This window comes from Lampetra planeri, chromosome 35 (genome assembly GCF_965212315.1).
Source record: "Lampetra planeri chromosome 35, kcLamPlan1.2.h2, whole genome shotgun sequence".
Lineage (NCBI taxonomy): Eukaryota > Metazoa > Chordata > Hyperoartia > Petromyzontiformes > Petromyzontidae > Lampetra > Lampetra planeri.
In genome coordinates, this window is record NC_136141.1 from 3,720,293 (window position 1) to 3,736,081 (window position 15,789).

At 53.0% G+C, this 15,789-nt stretch overlaps 1 protein-coding gene across 1 annotated transcript in view; it reads right to left on the reverse strand.

Annotated features, from left to right (window-relative positions):
- The window catches only part of TRRAP (transformation/transcription domain associated protein), a 139,165-nt gene that overhangs the window by 13,042 nt on the left and 110,334 nt on the right, over positions 1 to 15,789 (reverse strand). Inside the window, exons 65-67 of the mRNA XM_078610768.1 lie at positions 13,450 to 13,634; positions 7,395 to 7,598; positions 2,384 to 2,578 (exon numbers count right to left, since the gene is read on the reverse strand). Of these exons, the coding sequence (XP_078466894.1) occupies positions 2,384 to 2,578; positions 7,395 to 7,598; positions 13,450 to 13,634 (584 nt within the window). The remainder of the gene's footprint in view (positions 1 to 2,383; positions 2,579 to 7,394; positions 7,599 to 13,449; positions 13,635 to 15,789) is intronic.

Below are 15,789 nucleotides of genomic sequence, written 5' to 3' on the forward strand. Positions count from 1 at the left end.
GGCGAGTGCACGCACACGTGTGTGTGTGTGCGCATGTGTGTGGGGAGTGGTAGTGTGGTGGCTAGCGTGCTGTGCTACGAACGCGGCCACCTGAGTTCGATTCCTGATCACTACCAACAACATTGACGATTAACTGAATCGGTTGTGGGCCTCCCTGAGGTCGACTCAGCCCTAAATGACGACCTGGTGCGATGTATAAACACCGCCACTGGGGAGACGAGGGCGGATGGGCGTGATGCTGACCACCCACCGCCTCGTTTGCTGTGCCAGCCTTCATAGGTGCTTCTAGCGAACAGCACTTTCCCCAACGGTCTACTAAGGCTATACAGGAGATCTTTGTCTTTGTGTGTGATCCACAATACTGTTCACTGGAATCCTTGCCCTGCAGCACTCCATCCTCACCATCCACCCCGGCAAGAGATCCTCGCTCGCCCTTGGTCAATTCAAAGCAACGGACATGCGCTTGGTCCACCGCTGTGTTCCCGTCGAAGGCACGCAAATCCTTCCCTCTTAATTTCTCCGCTCAAGACGCCGACCCCTGGCCCCGACGCTCGGCAGTGTGGCCCAACAGATTCACACGGACACTCAATCTCCCCGCTGTCCCCCTACTAAGGGTCTGGCAGGCCAAGCCTGCACAGGCTCTGTGGGGTGGGGGGGTAGGACCCGTGTGTTTGCTTTTCTCTTGCGGTGCACCGGCAGCGGGCTGACTCGTTCGCTCGCCAAAGCAAATCCCCTGCTCGGAGCGCTTCACCCCCTTGTTGCTGGCAGACGGAGCCAATGTGACCTCCAAACAGCGAGCTCGTCTCTAAAGACGAGGGGTGGCGTGGGGGGTCGGGGAACCTTGTACTCAGCGGAGGGCCAAACAGCTTTTGAAATAAATCGTTGGCGGGCAACCACACATTGACCAATCACACACACGCACCTTCGGTCACTGCACTAAGCTCCTGTGGTGACAGACGTGAATGAGCGTGTCGCTAAAATTACACATACGGCCAGTCGCCACGTCGAATCTATCCACCCGCCCCACCCCAGTACCCGATCAGTGCGCCTTAGGTGCTCGCAGCGACGGGCCAAGAACCGTGCAGCACTGGACGGGTCAGCGACACGCCGTCTTGAGAATGTTTACACTAAGCTGGGGTCTTTTTCCTGCCTTTTAGAGATTCGAGCTCGGTGCGGTGGCGGAAGCTGACCAGCCGCACGTTGTCGCGAATGCCGAGAGACACCGCCCGGTATCGCGGCCGCAACTCGCCGCGTGAAATGCGAGTTGGTGGGTCGCATCCGGCTTACCCCCCCGCCACCCGCGGATCGTAGGTTCGTTCCCCGCCCACGAATAGCGGCGGACAACACCCATCTTTCCAACAGTCTCCCGTTTGCTTCCCCCCAGAAACGCACGGCGGCGGCGTCGCGACGCTGAGCGTCGCTCCCATTGCCCCGAGAGGACAACGGCCCGGACCCGTGAGCTTTGGCCCGCGCCGTTAATCAGACGCGGCCTGTGAGCGGCTTCGAGACGCGGGGCTGCAGCGCTCTGGCGGCACGCCAGGGGCCGCGGTGGCGAGATGTTACCTCCCTCGCCTGGTATGCAGGAGGTCGTGGGATCGATCCCGACCCGCGTCTCTCTCTCTCCATGGTCGCGTAGATTTTTCTCCGGGTCCTCCGGTTTCTTCCCTCCACATTTAGAATCAACATCACGCGTTTAAGAGTATTTGGCTGCTATAAATGTCCTCATGATGGTGAGCCCACTTCGTTGAGCTATCATTTGTGGCCAGGTCACTTCTGGAACAGAGCTCTATAGCCAAGTGGGCCTTACGTGGTAAAATAAAAATCTCCGCTTGAACGACGGGGGCACGCGTGTCAGTGATGAGCCGTACCACAACTGCGCGGTGGCGGTGTCCCGGACCACCTTCCCTTCCGTTTCTTTTCCAAGCAACATCAAAGTGAAGGGGCTGTACTCAGCGAAGCCTTTAAAACTATACTCCCGCGCATTCCTTTCTAATCGCCGGCGAGGCGTTGTTTTTTCTTTTGACGCAGCCGCGAGTGAGCTGTTAAATAGCGGGCAAGAGAATGGTGGCGCGTGCGAATTATGTGCAGCTAAGGTGTGGAAACCCGTCACGCCGAATTACACATTTTACTCTGCGTGCCAGTCGGTGGATTAGATTCGTCGATCGTCTTCTTCACTGCAGGATGAAGGCCTCTTATCTCCCCGACGCCGTCACCATCCCCCACTGCCCAATCCATACCGCAAATCCGTCTTCAGCAAACCGACTGATCTCTTCGCTCCGACTCCGCGCTCACGACCGAGCAAGCGAGCGATCGTTCTCGCGGTGCAAGCGGGTCGACCGAGCCGAGCGAGCGCGTGCTCGTGATCGTTTGCTCTTAAACTCACCTTGAACGACGGCTGCGCGAAGCAGCGCGCGATGGCGATCATGGAGGCAGCGAGCGGGCCAGCGACGCCCACGGGCGTCAGGAACTCGGACACGTTGGGCGTGAGTCGGAACGGGACGGGACGGTTGGCGTCCAGGTCGCCCGTCGCGTCGTTGATGTCGAAGCGGAAGTAGGCCACGCTCAGCTGGCCCGTGTCCTGTAAGTGCCACGGAAGGTGCGGGGGGGAGAAGAGAGCGCACGCACAAATGGACGCACCGGTGAGCAGGTGGCGCGACTACGGGGGCGCCGAGACGAGGTTTCTCACACTCGCGCGATACCACGCGCCGAATCCCAAGCATGAGGATTAGATGATTTCCAATTCACTTTCTGACCACTCCACTACAGCTGGTCATCTGTGGACGTAAAGGGTAACCCAAATTTAACACCTATTTTTTTTTTAAGAAAGCCATTGGTAACCAGGTTAAGACCATCACAAACATCCTCATCATCATCATGAATTAATAACGAGATTCGTAATAGCCAGCCTTTGTGCTATAAGTACAGTGTGAATACCCCAATGTGTGTTATTATTATTACTGCTATGGGTGGCTGGAACCCAGATCTGAACCCAGGATATCTCAGTTGGCGCCAGCTCAGGTTCTCTGTCAGCGGTATTCGATCCCTGAGCCACCCGGCCAAGTCCCATGCCCCCCTTCTCTCCCATGTCAGATGGACACTGAGTAGCAGCTATCAATCGATGTCCAGGTTGTGAATACAGCTGCTGGCTTTGCAGAACAGCGAGCAAATCTCACTCTCGTGACCTAGGAGATCGCACGCAGTGGGACACTATTTAAAATTGTCGACTTTTACTACAAATGTGGGAAGGTATAGCGGCCAAATACTCTAAACACGTTGATTATAAATGTGGAGGGAAAAACCGGAGGACCCGCAAACTCCAAATATACAGGCGTCAGGTTTGGGATCGAACCCACGACCTGCTGTATCCTAGGCAAGGTAGTTAACATCACATCAAGATCCACTGACTCACGTGAAGGCCAAAAGACACAGACACCGATGGCTTTACGTGGAGATCCAAAAACTCACACATTGAACCATAGATTGACAAGAAGTCCCATAGATTCACGCAGGGACCTGTTCTGTCTCTGCATAGACTCGCACAGAGACCCATAGATTCATGGCCAGTCCGCATATATCATGCAAGGCAGCAACAACGGCTTGTGGAAAGAGGGAGGGGGGGGGGGGGCGGGCGCGGGGTGGTGAGATCCTCATTGAGGTGCCGCCGATTCGGGATGACATTTGCGGTCTCCCCAATTGTTCCTTTTTCTGCGCTGACCACCCCCCCAACGCCCAGCGGTGTATGCGCCCCCCGTGTAGCCGCGACCTTACAAAGCCACGCGACGCCGCGCCAACCACTCAGCTGAGCGAGCGAGGGAGCGGTCAGCGCCGATTGCATCCGCCGACTCACCGTCTCAGGCTCAAAGCCTGACGCTAACGTGCGCAGAGAGAAATAAATAAGCAATTTGGTGCGCGTGTCACCGGGTAAGTATGAGCGAGGTGGTGGGCAGACTACAGCGGTAAGAGCAATGTAATAAAATGTATATTATATATACACGTGTGAAATAATGGCCACTCGTACCCTTGGCGAATGCCGTGCAAACCGTGGAGGCTCATCCATATTTCAAAGCGGATGAGGCAATTTTTTTGTGCTCTTGCCTGCTGTCAATGGGACACGCTGGGATGCGAGCGCTTTTATCGGTCCCTAGGGACCGCCACTCAATCCTGCCGTAAAGTGATTTCCTCTGACAACCGATACAGAGAGACACGGAGAGGCAGAGAGCGAGGGGGGAAGAGACCGAGAGACAAAGAGGAAGCTCGGGCACGTGCGGGGAGTGAGGTAGTGTCTGACAGATGTAGATAGACACATACACGCACGGGCAAAGAGAATGAGAGAAAAACAGGGCAGCGAGAGCGAGGAAGAGATGGAGGGAGAGAGACAGACACTGATAGAGAGGCGTAAATACACGCGGAGGCGCAGAGAGACAGGGACAGAGGAAGAGACCCGAAGACAGAGACAGAGACTAAGAGATCAAGAGACGCACAGAGGGACATGCACGAAGACAGAGAGATGACAGAAGGAGCGAGACACAGAGAGAGGCAAGACCGAGACAAAGACGAACAGAAAAACAGACAGAGAGAGAGAGAGAAAGAGCCAAAAGACTGAGTCATAAATTGACGCAGAGAGGGGCCGAGACAGAAAGAGACAGGGAGACAGACGGAACGAGTGACATACACACGCAGAGACAGAGAGACGCACACATTTCCTTTCCAAATAAAAGACAAAATCATCTCGGCCGTGCATCTGCCAGTCTGCTCCCGTCAACCTCCTTGCCCACTTCTGCTGTCGGGAATTGAAAAAACAAAAAATCAAATCCCCCGTGATGAATTTTAACAGCTCTTACAAAATCGGCACCGTTTCAAACGTCGGCCAAACTTTGCCTGGAATCTGCCGGCGAGGCACTTCCCAGCTCCAGGGCCCACGTGGCGGAGTTTCTACGGCGTCAGCAGCGGGGGGGGGGAACCGGCAAGCAGACTCGAGCTTCGGCCGGGGTGGGCATGCGTTGAAACGTAACGGAAGGGCCCACTGGGAAGGCGGTGATTGATTTGCGAGCTCGTGCAATTTATTGCGCATTGTGGGATAAACACGACGAATGCAATGGCATACGGCTGGAAAAACAGTGCAGTTAAAGCGAACAGAGAAAAGCATGGACAGGTGGATGCTGAGAATTAACACTGTAAGACGAGACACGACAGAGAGACCCAGACAGGCACACACGCGTGCCACAGAGCACACATGCAAAGTTGACGACCTCATTTACTCGTGACCTACAAACTTCAGCTCACCTCTCGTCTTAACTGCAGATGGTTTAAAAAAAAAAAGTTTTTGGCAAACGCTACAAAAATGCGATAGTTTGAAACGATAGACGGTTCCCTGAGCACGGGCTTGGCTTCAATTCGATACCGTCGTCGTCATCGCGTGCGGATTTGGGGGGGGCTGCGTCTGCCGGAGAGATAAGGATGCAGGGGAACATGTCGGTGTCTACACGTGCAGCCCCTTTGCCGATCCGCTGCTGGATGAGGTGCTTCATCATGGAAGGGGAGGGGGTGTGTATTTGACCATATCTGACCACGGGCTGGTCAGTGCGAATCGCTGCAACAATGGCTTTTCCTGCACTGCCCTCTGCTGCCCACCACACATAGCCCTGCAGCAGCCCATAGCACCTATGATGTACTATCCAGGAACAGAGAATTCAATATGGGTGTGTGTTTGTGTACGGTATATTTAGCGGTGGTGTAGCAAGTTCGCGCACTGCGCTACGAACCCGGTGACCCGAGTTTGATTGCCGCTCACAGCCACCAACAACAGTCACGATTATCTGCTTCAAAACTGGGCTTCCGCTAGGTCGACTCAGCCTCAAATGAGTACCTGGTGCGGTGTGTAGTACACATCGCTACTAGGGAGACAAAGGCGGCCAGGCGTGGTTCTGGCCACTGACCCACTCGTGTGCTGTACCGGCCTTCATAGGTGCACCTTTCTAACAACAATCTGTTAAAGGCTGTACAGGGGATCTTTTGTCTTTATATATATGTGGATGATATATGTGTGGTGCCATGTTCAGCATACTGCACTTGCAATCCAGCAATCGCTGGTTCGATGCACACTTCCTGTGCGGTGGGGTAAAATCTGGGTAACAGCAGATGTTTCCGAGATCTTTGGCCACCATGGAAGAGTAGGCCAAATACCTTCTGGAGTTGGGCTCTCCTAGAGCTTCCTCGTAGGAGTCAATCTATTCAGCCAGCAGTGGAATGAGCGAGCAATTTCAGGGCCACAACTTTGACCTCGTATATCGCTGGACGAAATATTATAGCGGGTTTCCCTACCTACGGGAAAAAAAACTAATATAAAAATCACACCCACACACAAAATGCAACCGGGGATTACACCGTCACGGTGTCAATTTGACAGGGAAACCGTGAGTCATAGGGCTGGGGAAAAAAAAAACACAAAGAGCAGGCCTCTTAACTCGACGGATAACGGTTGGAGAATGAAAATAACATCGGTCCAATTGTCCACGATGGCAGGTTGGGAGACTCAACGACAAATGTGTCCCGAAATTAAATCCACGTTGTTATATGTAGGGCTCCTTGAGGTCACGCAATTTCCTTGGGTGTGTGGGGGGTGGGGTGGGGGGAGGCCTGTGGTTTTGCGAAACAAAATACGGTAGAGGGGGGGGGTGAAGGGGGGATTAAGGAAGGTGCGGAGTAGCAAGCGTGGGGTGCCGGGGATGTTGGAACTAGTTTCCCCGAGTTTTGTTATTGGTACAATTTCTCATCGACAATGTGGTGAACGATGATGATTTTTTCAGGGAGAACCAAAAAGGCAAAGCAGGACTGTAACGAGCGTGGCACTTGACCACACCTACACACACCTGACCACACCTGCACACACCTGACCTCACCTGCACACACCTGCACACACCTGACCTCACCTGCACACACCTGCACACACCTGCACACACCTGACCACACCTGCAGGCTCCTGCTCGGGAGGTGACATGTGAAATACAACGTCGCTATTGTCACCGCTAACCGCTACGGCGCACATTATTTTAACGGCAGCGGAGCATAAGGAACGCAGTGTTTGCGCGAGAGGGCTCTGGGGAACTGGTGGCAAGGGGGGGGGAGGGTGGGGGTGGGGGGTGGATTTTTCTCCCAGTCCTCCGGCTTTTTCCTCAACATTTAGAAACATTAATTTAGCGCATTTGGCTACGATGGTTACGCTATCTTACGTGGCCAGGTCGCAGTCTATATAGCTGTGGGTTATACCTGGTAAAAAAACACACTGTTAAGTTGAGTTTTAACGTACCTCTTTTTAACACAACTGTTGAGCGGGGAGGGAGGTGGGGGGGGGGTTAGGGGTTAGAGTGGGGTGCGTCACAATCTCTCTCTCTCACCTGTGCGATCTGAATCATCTCCGGGTTCAGGCGGTTGAGGTGCAGCACGAACTCGGCAAAGCCCAGCAGCGCCAGCTGCACGGTGAACATCTTGCGGAAGGTCCAATAGTCGGTGGCGCTGGGAAACGTGTGCAGAGCCCATTCCTTCAGCATTCCCCGCGGAACCATATTCGCCTGCACCTCCTTGAGGATGTCGCGCAGAACCTACGGGGGGGTGGGGGTGTCAGGTCGGGAGGTCAGACGCACGCGGGTGGGTGAGGTCACGGTCCAAAATGTGAACAGAGTCGAAATCATTACCCGCGATGATATTTCATCGGAATAGACGTAGCGATCATTGGCGCCTTTAACTTGGCAGGACCCTCCTGAAAAAAAATCATGGGACTCGCAGGGGCGAGGCTTACCAGGCTAAGCAAGCATAATCGTAAAATTATTGACCTTTGGAGGGGGCAGCGGGCGGGTGGAGGAGGGCGGGACGGAGAGTCTCTACCGGTTCAGATATCGCTTGCGGCCACTGACGTTAATTGCGGCCGGGAATTGGACTAAGCTCACCCCAGGTTCATAGTGCAGTGCGCTAACCACTGCGCCACCACTCTCCCCTCCCCCCTTGTGTGTATTTATGTAGGCAGCCGCTACGTCCTGTAAATATGAAATCACGATTTCAAATAAACTGTACGGGCAGTCCCCGGGTTACGGAAGACCTGACTTACGGAAATCCAACTTGACGTAAATGCTTCCATAAATCATGTAAAAAAAAAATGTCAATACTGCATGCGTAAACGTTTGCATTAGTCATGCAAGTGCAAATAGTGAGCGCGGTGAGGTTGCGGATGACTACAGTGGAGCGAGGCATTAGGCGGAGTCGCATATTCCGCAAGCTGGCGGTGTCCTGTATAGCACTCTAAGTCACGCTGTTACATTGTTACCCTGAGAATACTGTACCCGGCGACATCGTCTCTTTTCCTTTTGTATTCTATGCACCGTGGCATTCATAAACAATAGGACAGTATATGCTCCATTAGTTTAATTATGGGTAGTGTTAGGGTAGATATTCGATAAAATCAAAGAATCATAGGAAGAGCGGAGCGTGTGTACGGCGATCAAAATGAGTTTATTATTAAAAGTAAAACTTTCGTGACTGCAAGGATTCATACTCTTAGGTTATTTCGGTAAAGTCACGTAGGTAAAAAATAATAATAAATAATAATAGAAATAAAATAATAAATCACGACGTTTCGGAGGCAACACAAGTCTCCGTCATCAGGTGGGCCCCGTCGCAGCTAAATTTAGCTGTTATTATTTGTATTATTTATTATGAAATTAAAACCTCAACGCACGCCGTCCACCGTGACTCCTCAGCTCCGTAAACAAAGACGATGCCAGCGAGGGGTGGTGCAGCAATGGGGGAAGAAATATTCAACAAGCGCCAGCGGAGTTGAGAGAGAACGACGAACGCCGGAACGCCGTGACCCCGTGGCGGGAACCGCGACATGTCGTCGCTGGCTCAACGAAAAGCCACGGGACGAGCTTGAGATTATATTCATAATCAAACGTTTTTGGATCAGATCGCGTTATTTATAAATGTGTCGTAACCCTCCACCACCCGACACGGCCAATCAGCAAACAAGTGTCACGTTGACAAAAGACAACATAGTTCACTACTTTAGCCCACCGGTGTGTTGAAGAGTGAAACCACAACATTACAATAACCCCCCCCCCGCCGCCTCAAATCGTTGCACCTGATGAGTTAAATGATGACGTCACCCTGCTGCTGCTCTATTTAAGACCGGGAACCAGAGCAGAGCCTCACCATTCTGGCGAATTGCCCGATGATGCTGGATGCAATTACCAGCGAAACGCCGTACTCAAAAATTGTAAATGTTGTGGTTTCACTCTTCAACACACCGGTGGGCTAAAGCAGTGAACTATTTGTCTTTTGTCAACGTGACACTTTTTTTTACTGATTGGTCGTGTCGGGTGGTGGAGGGTTACGACACATTTATAAATAACGCGATCTAACCCAAAAACGTGTATTATGAATTGAGATTATATATATATATTTTATAAATGTATAACGAGTTTGGTTGAGCGGTGGCACAGCGGTTAGCGTGCTCGCGCTACGAAGCCACGTCGGTGGCCGGTGATCAAGCTGAACCCGTTTCTGGCTCACTACCGCCATTCGTCAAACCCGCACTGACCAACATTGGTGAAGTATGGTCAAACAAACTCCATTACTGACACGGTATGAGGAGACATTCATCCAGCAGTGGATTGACAATTTCCTGAAAATTCTTCTTCTACGAGGTTCAGGTGGCTATTGGGCACAGGGCGTTAAAGAATGCCACGCCAATGTGCTGAATCGGGGTCATTGAGATAAGTTAAATAGTCAAAGTGATTTTCTGCTCAAATGAGAATCTCCTGTTCAGAGCACTGAGCCACTGGAGGAAACTCCCATCCCTATGGCGGGGGGGGGGGGGGGCGAGCTTCTCCAACCACTATTGTCTTCCCCAACAAAGTGGTACCTATATTTTCGACCCCCAGATGAATGATGGGCCGTTTCACCCCCCCCCGCCCACCCCAACCAGGATATGAACTCGCGACCTTCCGTCAGTGAGTCACTCGGGCTGAGCAAGCAGATCAGAGATCTCCGAGACGCAGGGGATTCGAACGCGGGGGGTTTCAACCACCCGCGATTAAATTGGGTTTTCTAGTGCAGCGCGTTTCAAGCAGAAGTGTACGAGAGAGCGAATGGTGGCCGGGTAGGACAATGGGACTTGTCTGGTATTTTCGCCCGCAACACATAATGGGCCAACCACCCTTGCACAACGGTACACTTTAACACGACCTTTTCACAAAAACCCATTCGAATCGCTCGTATGTCAACGCCCGCTTAGCAGGACGTGGGGGGGGGGGGAGGTCGGGTCTCGTCGCGTTAAATCGCGCCGCCAGTGTCACCCCGAAGAAAAACAAGAATCGCGTTACCCCGAGACACGCACGGCGATTGCACACGGGCGCACGCGCGGCATGGGCGCAGGCGGCTCCATACAAGGGGGTCGGGGAAAGGGAATAAATTAACGCTGCGTGAGAACGATGCAAATGAGCTGCACGGGCATTTGGACAGCTTCCTCTGCGAGGAATTCTCTTTAGGCAGGGGGGGGGGGGAAATATGTTCCCTTACGGAGGGACAACCCCACATCACCAAACAAACCTTAATGACTTCAAGTTTTCGTGACTGCAGGAATTCATATTCTTTGGGTCTTTCGGTAAAGTCACGTAGATAGGTTCAAAGAAAATTACAAAAAACTAGGACGTTTCCATCTCAACGCGAGCGGTCGTCAGGCTGAAAAAAGACAAGGGGCCTGATGATGATCACTTGCGTTGCGATCGAAACGTCATCGTTTTTTGTTATTTTCATTGAACCTATCTACGTGACTTTACCGAAAGACCCAAAGAATACACTTCAATGAATTCGGATGGTTCATTCATGGCGCTTGTCAAGCCACTGCCGTGGCAGTCGTGCAGGTGTGTTTGACCATACTTCACCACGCTCGGCGGTGCATGTTGGTAAAGGGGGCACAACCAGGACCGGCTCAACTGTGACTCGTAACCGGTGTTACGGCCGCAGCCGGGAATTGTGTCGGCACCTTCGAAGCGCGCCACGCTAACCACCGCGCCACAACCCCCCAACATCCACTCAACTGCATTTAAACGTTCATCGGTTTTGTCGACTGCATATGTCGACCAAGCTTTAACCGTGTGAGCTCAAAAGAGCATTTGGTTGTGCTCGTCTGCGGTTTTCAAGCTTGAGCGCCGGTGTGAATTCCACATTTTCAGAGCAAAGGAGCTGGACCCTTCAAAGGATGACTGTTGACTTTCAAAAGCGGTGTTCATTTTACCAACGCAGGAGGAACGAAGATGTCAACGATGACGACTGATGATCATTTGTGACCACAATGGTTGATGATGAATGATTGGCGATGATTACGATGGCGTTAAAGACGAAGATAAACTTTTTTTTTTAATACAACTATCCACATAATGATGTCGGTTGTTTTTCTCTCCCAAAGTTACAATCCCGATATATCGTGTTGTTTATTTGCTACTTACCACGAGTCCAAAAATAATCACAAGGCCCGACATTCACCCAATATTACCCGCCGGCAGTTACGCCGCTGCGCACGCGTTTTCACATCGCCGTCAAGAATAATAAAATAATAATTGACAGTCATGAGCCGCATTCCATCTGCAGATTCCAATGCGTGCCGTGTACGAAAAGCAGGAAACAAACAGAAGCTGCGGGGTAAACGGCCAGAACTAGGGGGTCAATGCCAAGAGGTGAGCTTTCAAGACAGACTTAAATATAGCGAACGATTCCTGATTGTCATATTTAGCAAAGACAAAGCGTGACAACATTTGCGGAGCTGCACTGCCAAAAAGCCCGATCACCCCAGGAAATTAACAAAGGGGGGCGAAGATGAATTTTCTACGAGGTGGACAGGAATGGCACGTCACAAGAGAGATCACGAAGAGGTTGGCCCGTCTCAGAGGAGCCGTGTGCGTGTGTAATTAAAGGAGATTTAGTGGAGGAAAAATGCATCCCTAGCTCAGTGCTGGTAGATTAAATATTTTTCCTCCCTCGCAATAGATCCTAGCAGCGGGAGTTTTCTGATAAGGCCCCTTTCTCTGTGTCAAAATAGAACGTAAGCCTGCACAAATAATAGTTTCTTTCTTGTAACGCTTATTCACCCCGGAAAGCCTCGCCGAGTCTCAGCGGGGTCAGCTATTACGGCCTGCATGCCCGGCCGCCTTTTGTCTCCCGAGTGGCAATGTTTACACATCGTACTACGTACTCATTTGAGGCTTAGCCCACCTACGGGAGAACCAGGACCAGTAGAGATAATCATCACTGGTGTTGTCCACGAGCAGGACTCCAACCCGGTTTGCCGGGTTCGTAGCGCAGCGTGCTAACCGCTGCTGCACAACTGCTCACCACAACAAACACGCACACACATTCTGAAACCCACATTGTAATACACACACGAAGACAGACACACACACACACAGTGCACACATACACGCACAGGCATCCGCGCACTATGACACTCGAACACACGCACGCTCACACGCACACAAACTGGCACCAGCGCGACCCAAACCGCGCGCCATCGTGTGCAGTCACTCAACGGCCTGCTCATAAAAACCGCTCGTGCCCACGCAAACCCCCCCAGTGCCGCCCCCCCCCACCCCGCCACTCCCCATCGCGCCAGGCATCTGGGAGATGAAAGAGCGCGTGGTGATTCTGCATGCATCCCCAGTGCAGACAGGTGCCCCGCCATCCAATAAAATCGGAATTACGTGGCGGACACATCACTCCGCGGGGCAGCAACTAAACTCCCGCTCGCAGCAGCGACACCGCCGCCCTTCTCCCGAACCGCAACTCGACGCCACGTGCGCAGCCAATCGGCGGCGAGCCCCGCGCACCTCTATTCGTACGAGCGTCCACTGCTGGATAAAATCGCGTTCAAACCGATGAATCGTTTACGTGGATCGTGCGCTGAGATGGAGCTTTGTTTCTACGTCGGGGAAATCCCTGGGAACCTCCCACACAAAGAGCCGCTCAAGGAAGACATCAGACAAATGTGCCAAGCGGTACACGTACAGCCATTTTTGTCAATCCACTGCTGGATGAAGGCCACACCTCCACCCCCCAAATGCCGTGCGGGTCGTGGGGATTGCTGAACCATACGGCGCTACGCTGGTCAGCAATGGCGGAGAGCACAGACGTGGAGTAGCTCAGGAGTACAGTACAACGAAGGATTCTGCCGCACAACTGGCCGATGCTGCTGACCGTCGCATATCGCAGCCCCGCAGAGCAGCCTGTGACAACCGGGCGTGCACGGTGGTCGCTCACCCAAGAAGCACCGAAGGTGTCATACGGGGCCCTCCGTAATTCCACCGATTACAGGCCCAGTTTGTGGGGTGGGGGGGCTGGGGCTTTCTTTCACGCGAGAGCCGGCGGGGGGGGGGGGGGGGGGGCGACGGTGGCGCAGCGCCGCACCTGGTGGCTGACTTGGGTGCCGCGCGCCTGCACGGTGGCGAGGCGCTCGTAGTAGCGCGAGATGGGGTTGTCGTGCTCCATGCCCTTCTTGGCGCAGCGCTGCCTGTAGATCTCGAGCAGGGAGAGCGACGAGGGGTTGTCCTCGACGAGCCGCATCTGCGGGGACACCGCCACCACGCGTGGCACTGCCGGGAGGGGCCGCACACGGCCGCGGTGGGGGGAGAGGTGGGGAGGAAATGGAGAGGTTGGTTGGGGGGGGGAAAGAAGATACCGGGATATCAACATCGATCGTCATCATCCATTGACAACGACAACACCAAGGAAATGCAAACGCGCACAAACGAGACGGTGACAAAGACCCCCCATACAGCCTTCAACAGACTGTTGGGGCAAGCGCTGTTAGCGAGCAGCACCTATCAGAGGTCGCAAACGGGTTTTGATTCCTTACCCGTACCCGGCCGCACCAGGGTCGCAAACGGGTACCCGTACCCGATACCCGGCCGGGTACGGGTAGCCGGGTATCGGGTAGGGTACGGGTATCGGGTACCGGATAACGACCTCTGGGATGAAGCCATGTTGCAGGCGCGGGTGGGTTGATTCTAGGAACTTGAATTGTGAGAAGAGACAAGACGTTGGGAAATGAGTGACAAATGGTGACTCACCAGTGACTCACGGCCTACCCGTACCCGTACCCGTACCCGGCCGCACCAGGGTCGAAAACCCTACCCGGGTATCGGGTAGGGTATGGGTATCGGGTACCCGATTGCGACCTCTGGCACCTATAAAGACCGACACGGCACACGAGGCGGTGGTCAGCACCACACGCGGCCACCTTTCTCTTCCTCGCGGTGATGTTCACTACACACTGCAGCAGGTACTCGTGAAAAGCCAAAGTGACCGCGGGGAGGCCCAGGGCCAGTTCAGATGTTTGAAACCGATGTTGGCCGTGAGCGGGAATCCAACTCGAGTAAGTAGGGGTTTGTGTAGCGCCGTGCGGTGAATGAGTCCATCACTCCCCACAAACAAGCCGCCAAAAGTTTGATTTAAAGCTTTCGTGACTGCAGGGATTCATCTTCTTGGTTCTTTCGGTAAAGTCACGTAGAAACGTCGTGATAATTATTTTATTATTTTGATTTGTATTATTTTATTATTTCCCTTCTACGTGACTTTACCGAAAGAACCAAGAAGATGAAGCCGCCAAAAGTTCCGTGGCTGGCGTTGCCGTGTCGAGCAGGTGGCAAAAGCCTCATCGTAGTTTCCCACAATTCACAGCGTGGCAGGACGCCACGCCAAGTCATGCCATCGCTGCCCCGAGATTCGGTGAAGAGACCCGGTAAACAAAGGCGTTCATTCATAGTCATGATCCCGAATCGTAACGGCCAATCAGAATCACAGGAAGGGAGAGAGGATGTGAAACGTTATACGCGTAATATTGATCCTCTCCCCCCCCACAAATTCCCTCCTCCTCCGCCGCTGCGACCGCTGTTGCTCGTTAAACATGTCGAATGACTGATGCAAATCAGGCGAATGAGTGGAAATGAGTGAATAAACCAAATGAAATGATTATTGAGTGAATAAAAAGAGTTAATTGGGGTGTGAATTAAGAATAAAAGACATGACTGAGCGGAAAGACCACGGTATAAACGAATGCACGAGTGGAAAAACAAGCTAAACGAATTAAGGGGTGAATTAAAATGAATTAAACTGTTCATGAAACAAGCGGTTAGGTGGCATAAGGAACATACGAGTGAACGGTTGAGTGGCTAAACAAAACAAATGAACGATCGAACCAATTAACCTATTCTGAATCTGATTCTGAAGTGCCGTGGCACACAGCGGGTGCGCTTCGTTTGCCCTCTCACTTGTGCTCCTCCAGGCATGGACGAAAATTTACCTCGCGAACAAACTCGCGAAAGAGTGCAAAGGTCAACGGAACACGCTGTGGGGCCCTTGCGAACACGCTGGTGAACACAAACAAGCTGGTGAACACACACACGCTGGCCCCCTGGTGAACACGCTGGTGAACACACATACGCTGGCGCCCTGTCAAACACGCTGGTGAACACACACACACACGCTGGCCCCCTGGTGAACACACTGGGGCCCTGGCAAACACGCTGGTGAACACACACACGCTGGCGCCTTGGCAAACACGCCGGTGAACACACACACACTGGTCCCCTGGCGAACACGTTGGCCCCCTGGTGAACACGTTGGCCCCCTGGTGAACACGCACGCTGGGGCCCTGGCTAACATGCTGGTGAACACACACACATTGGCGCCCTGGTGATGGCAAGCGCCCCTTGCCCGTCCATCTCTCTTGCGCTTTCCCAAGGCACG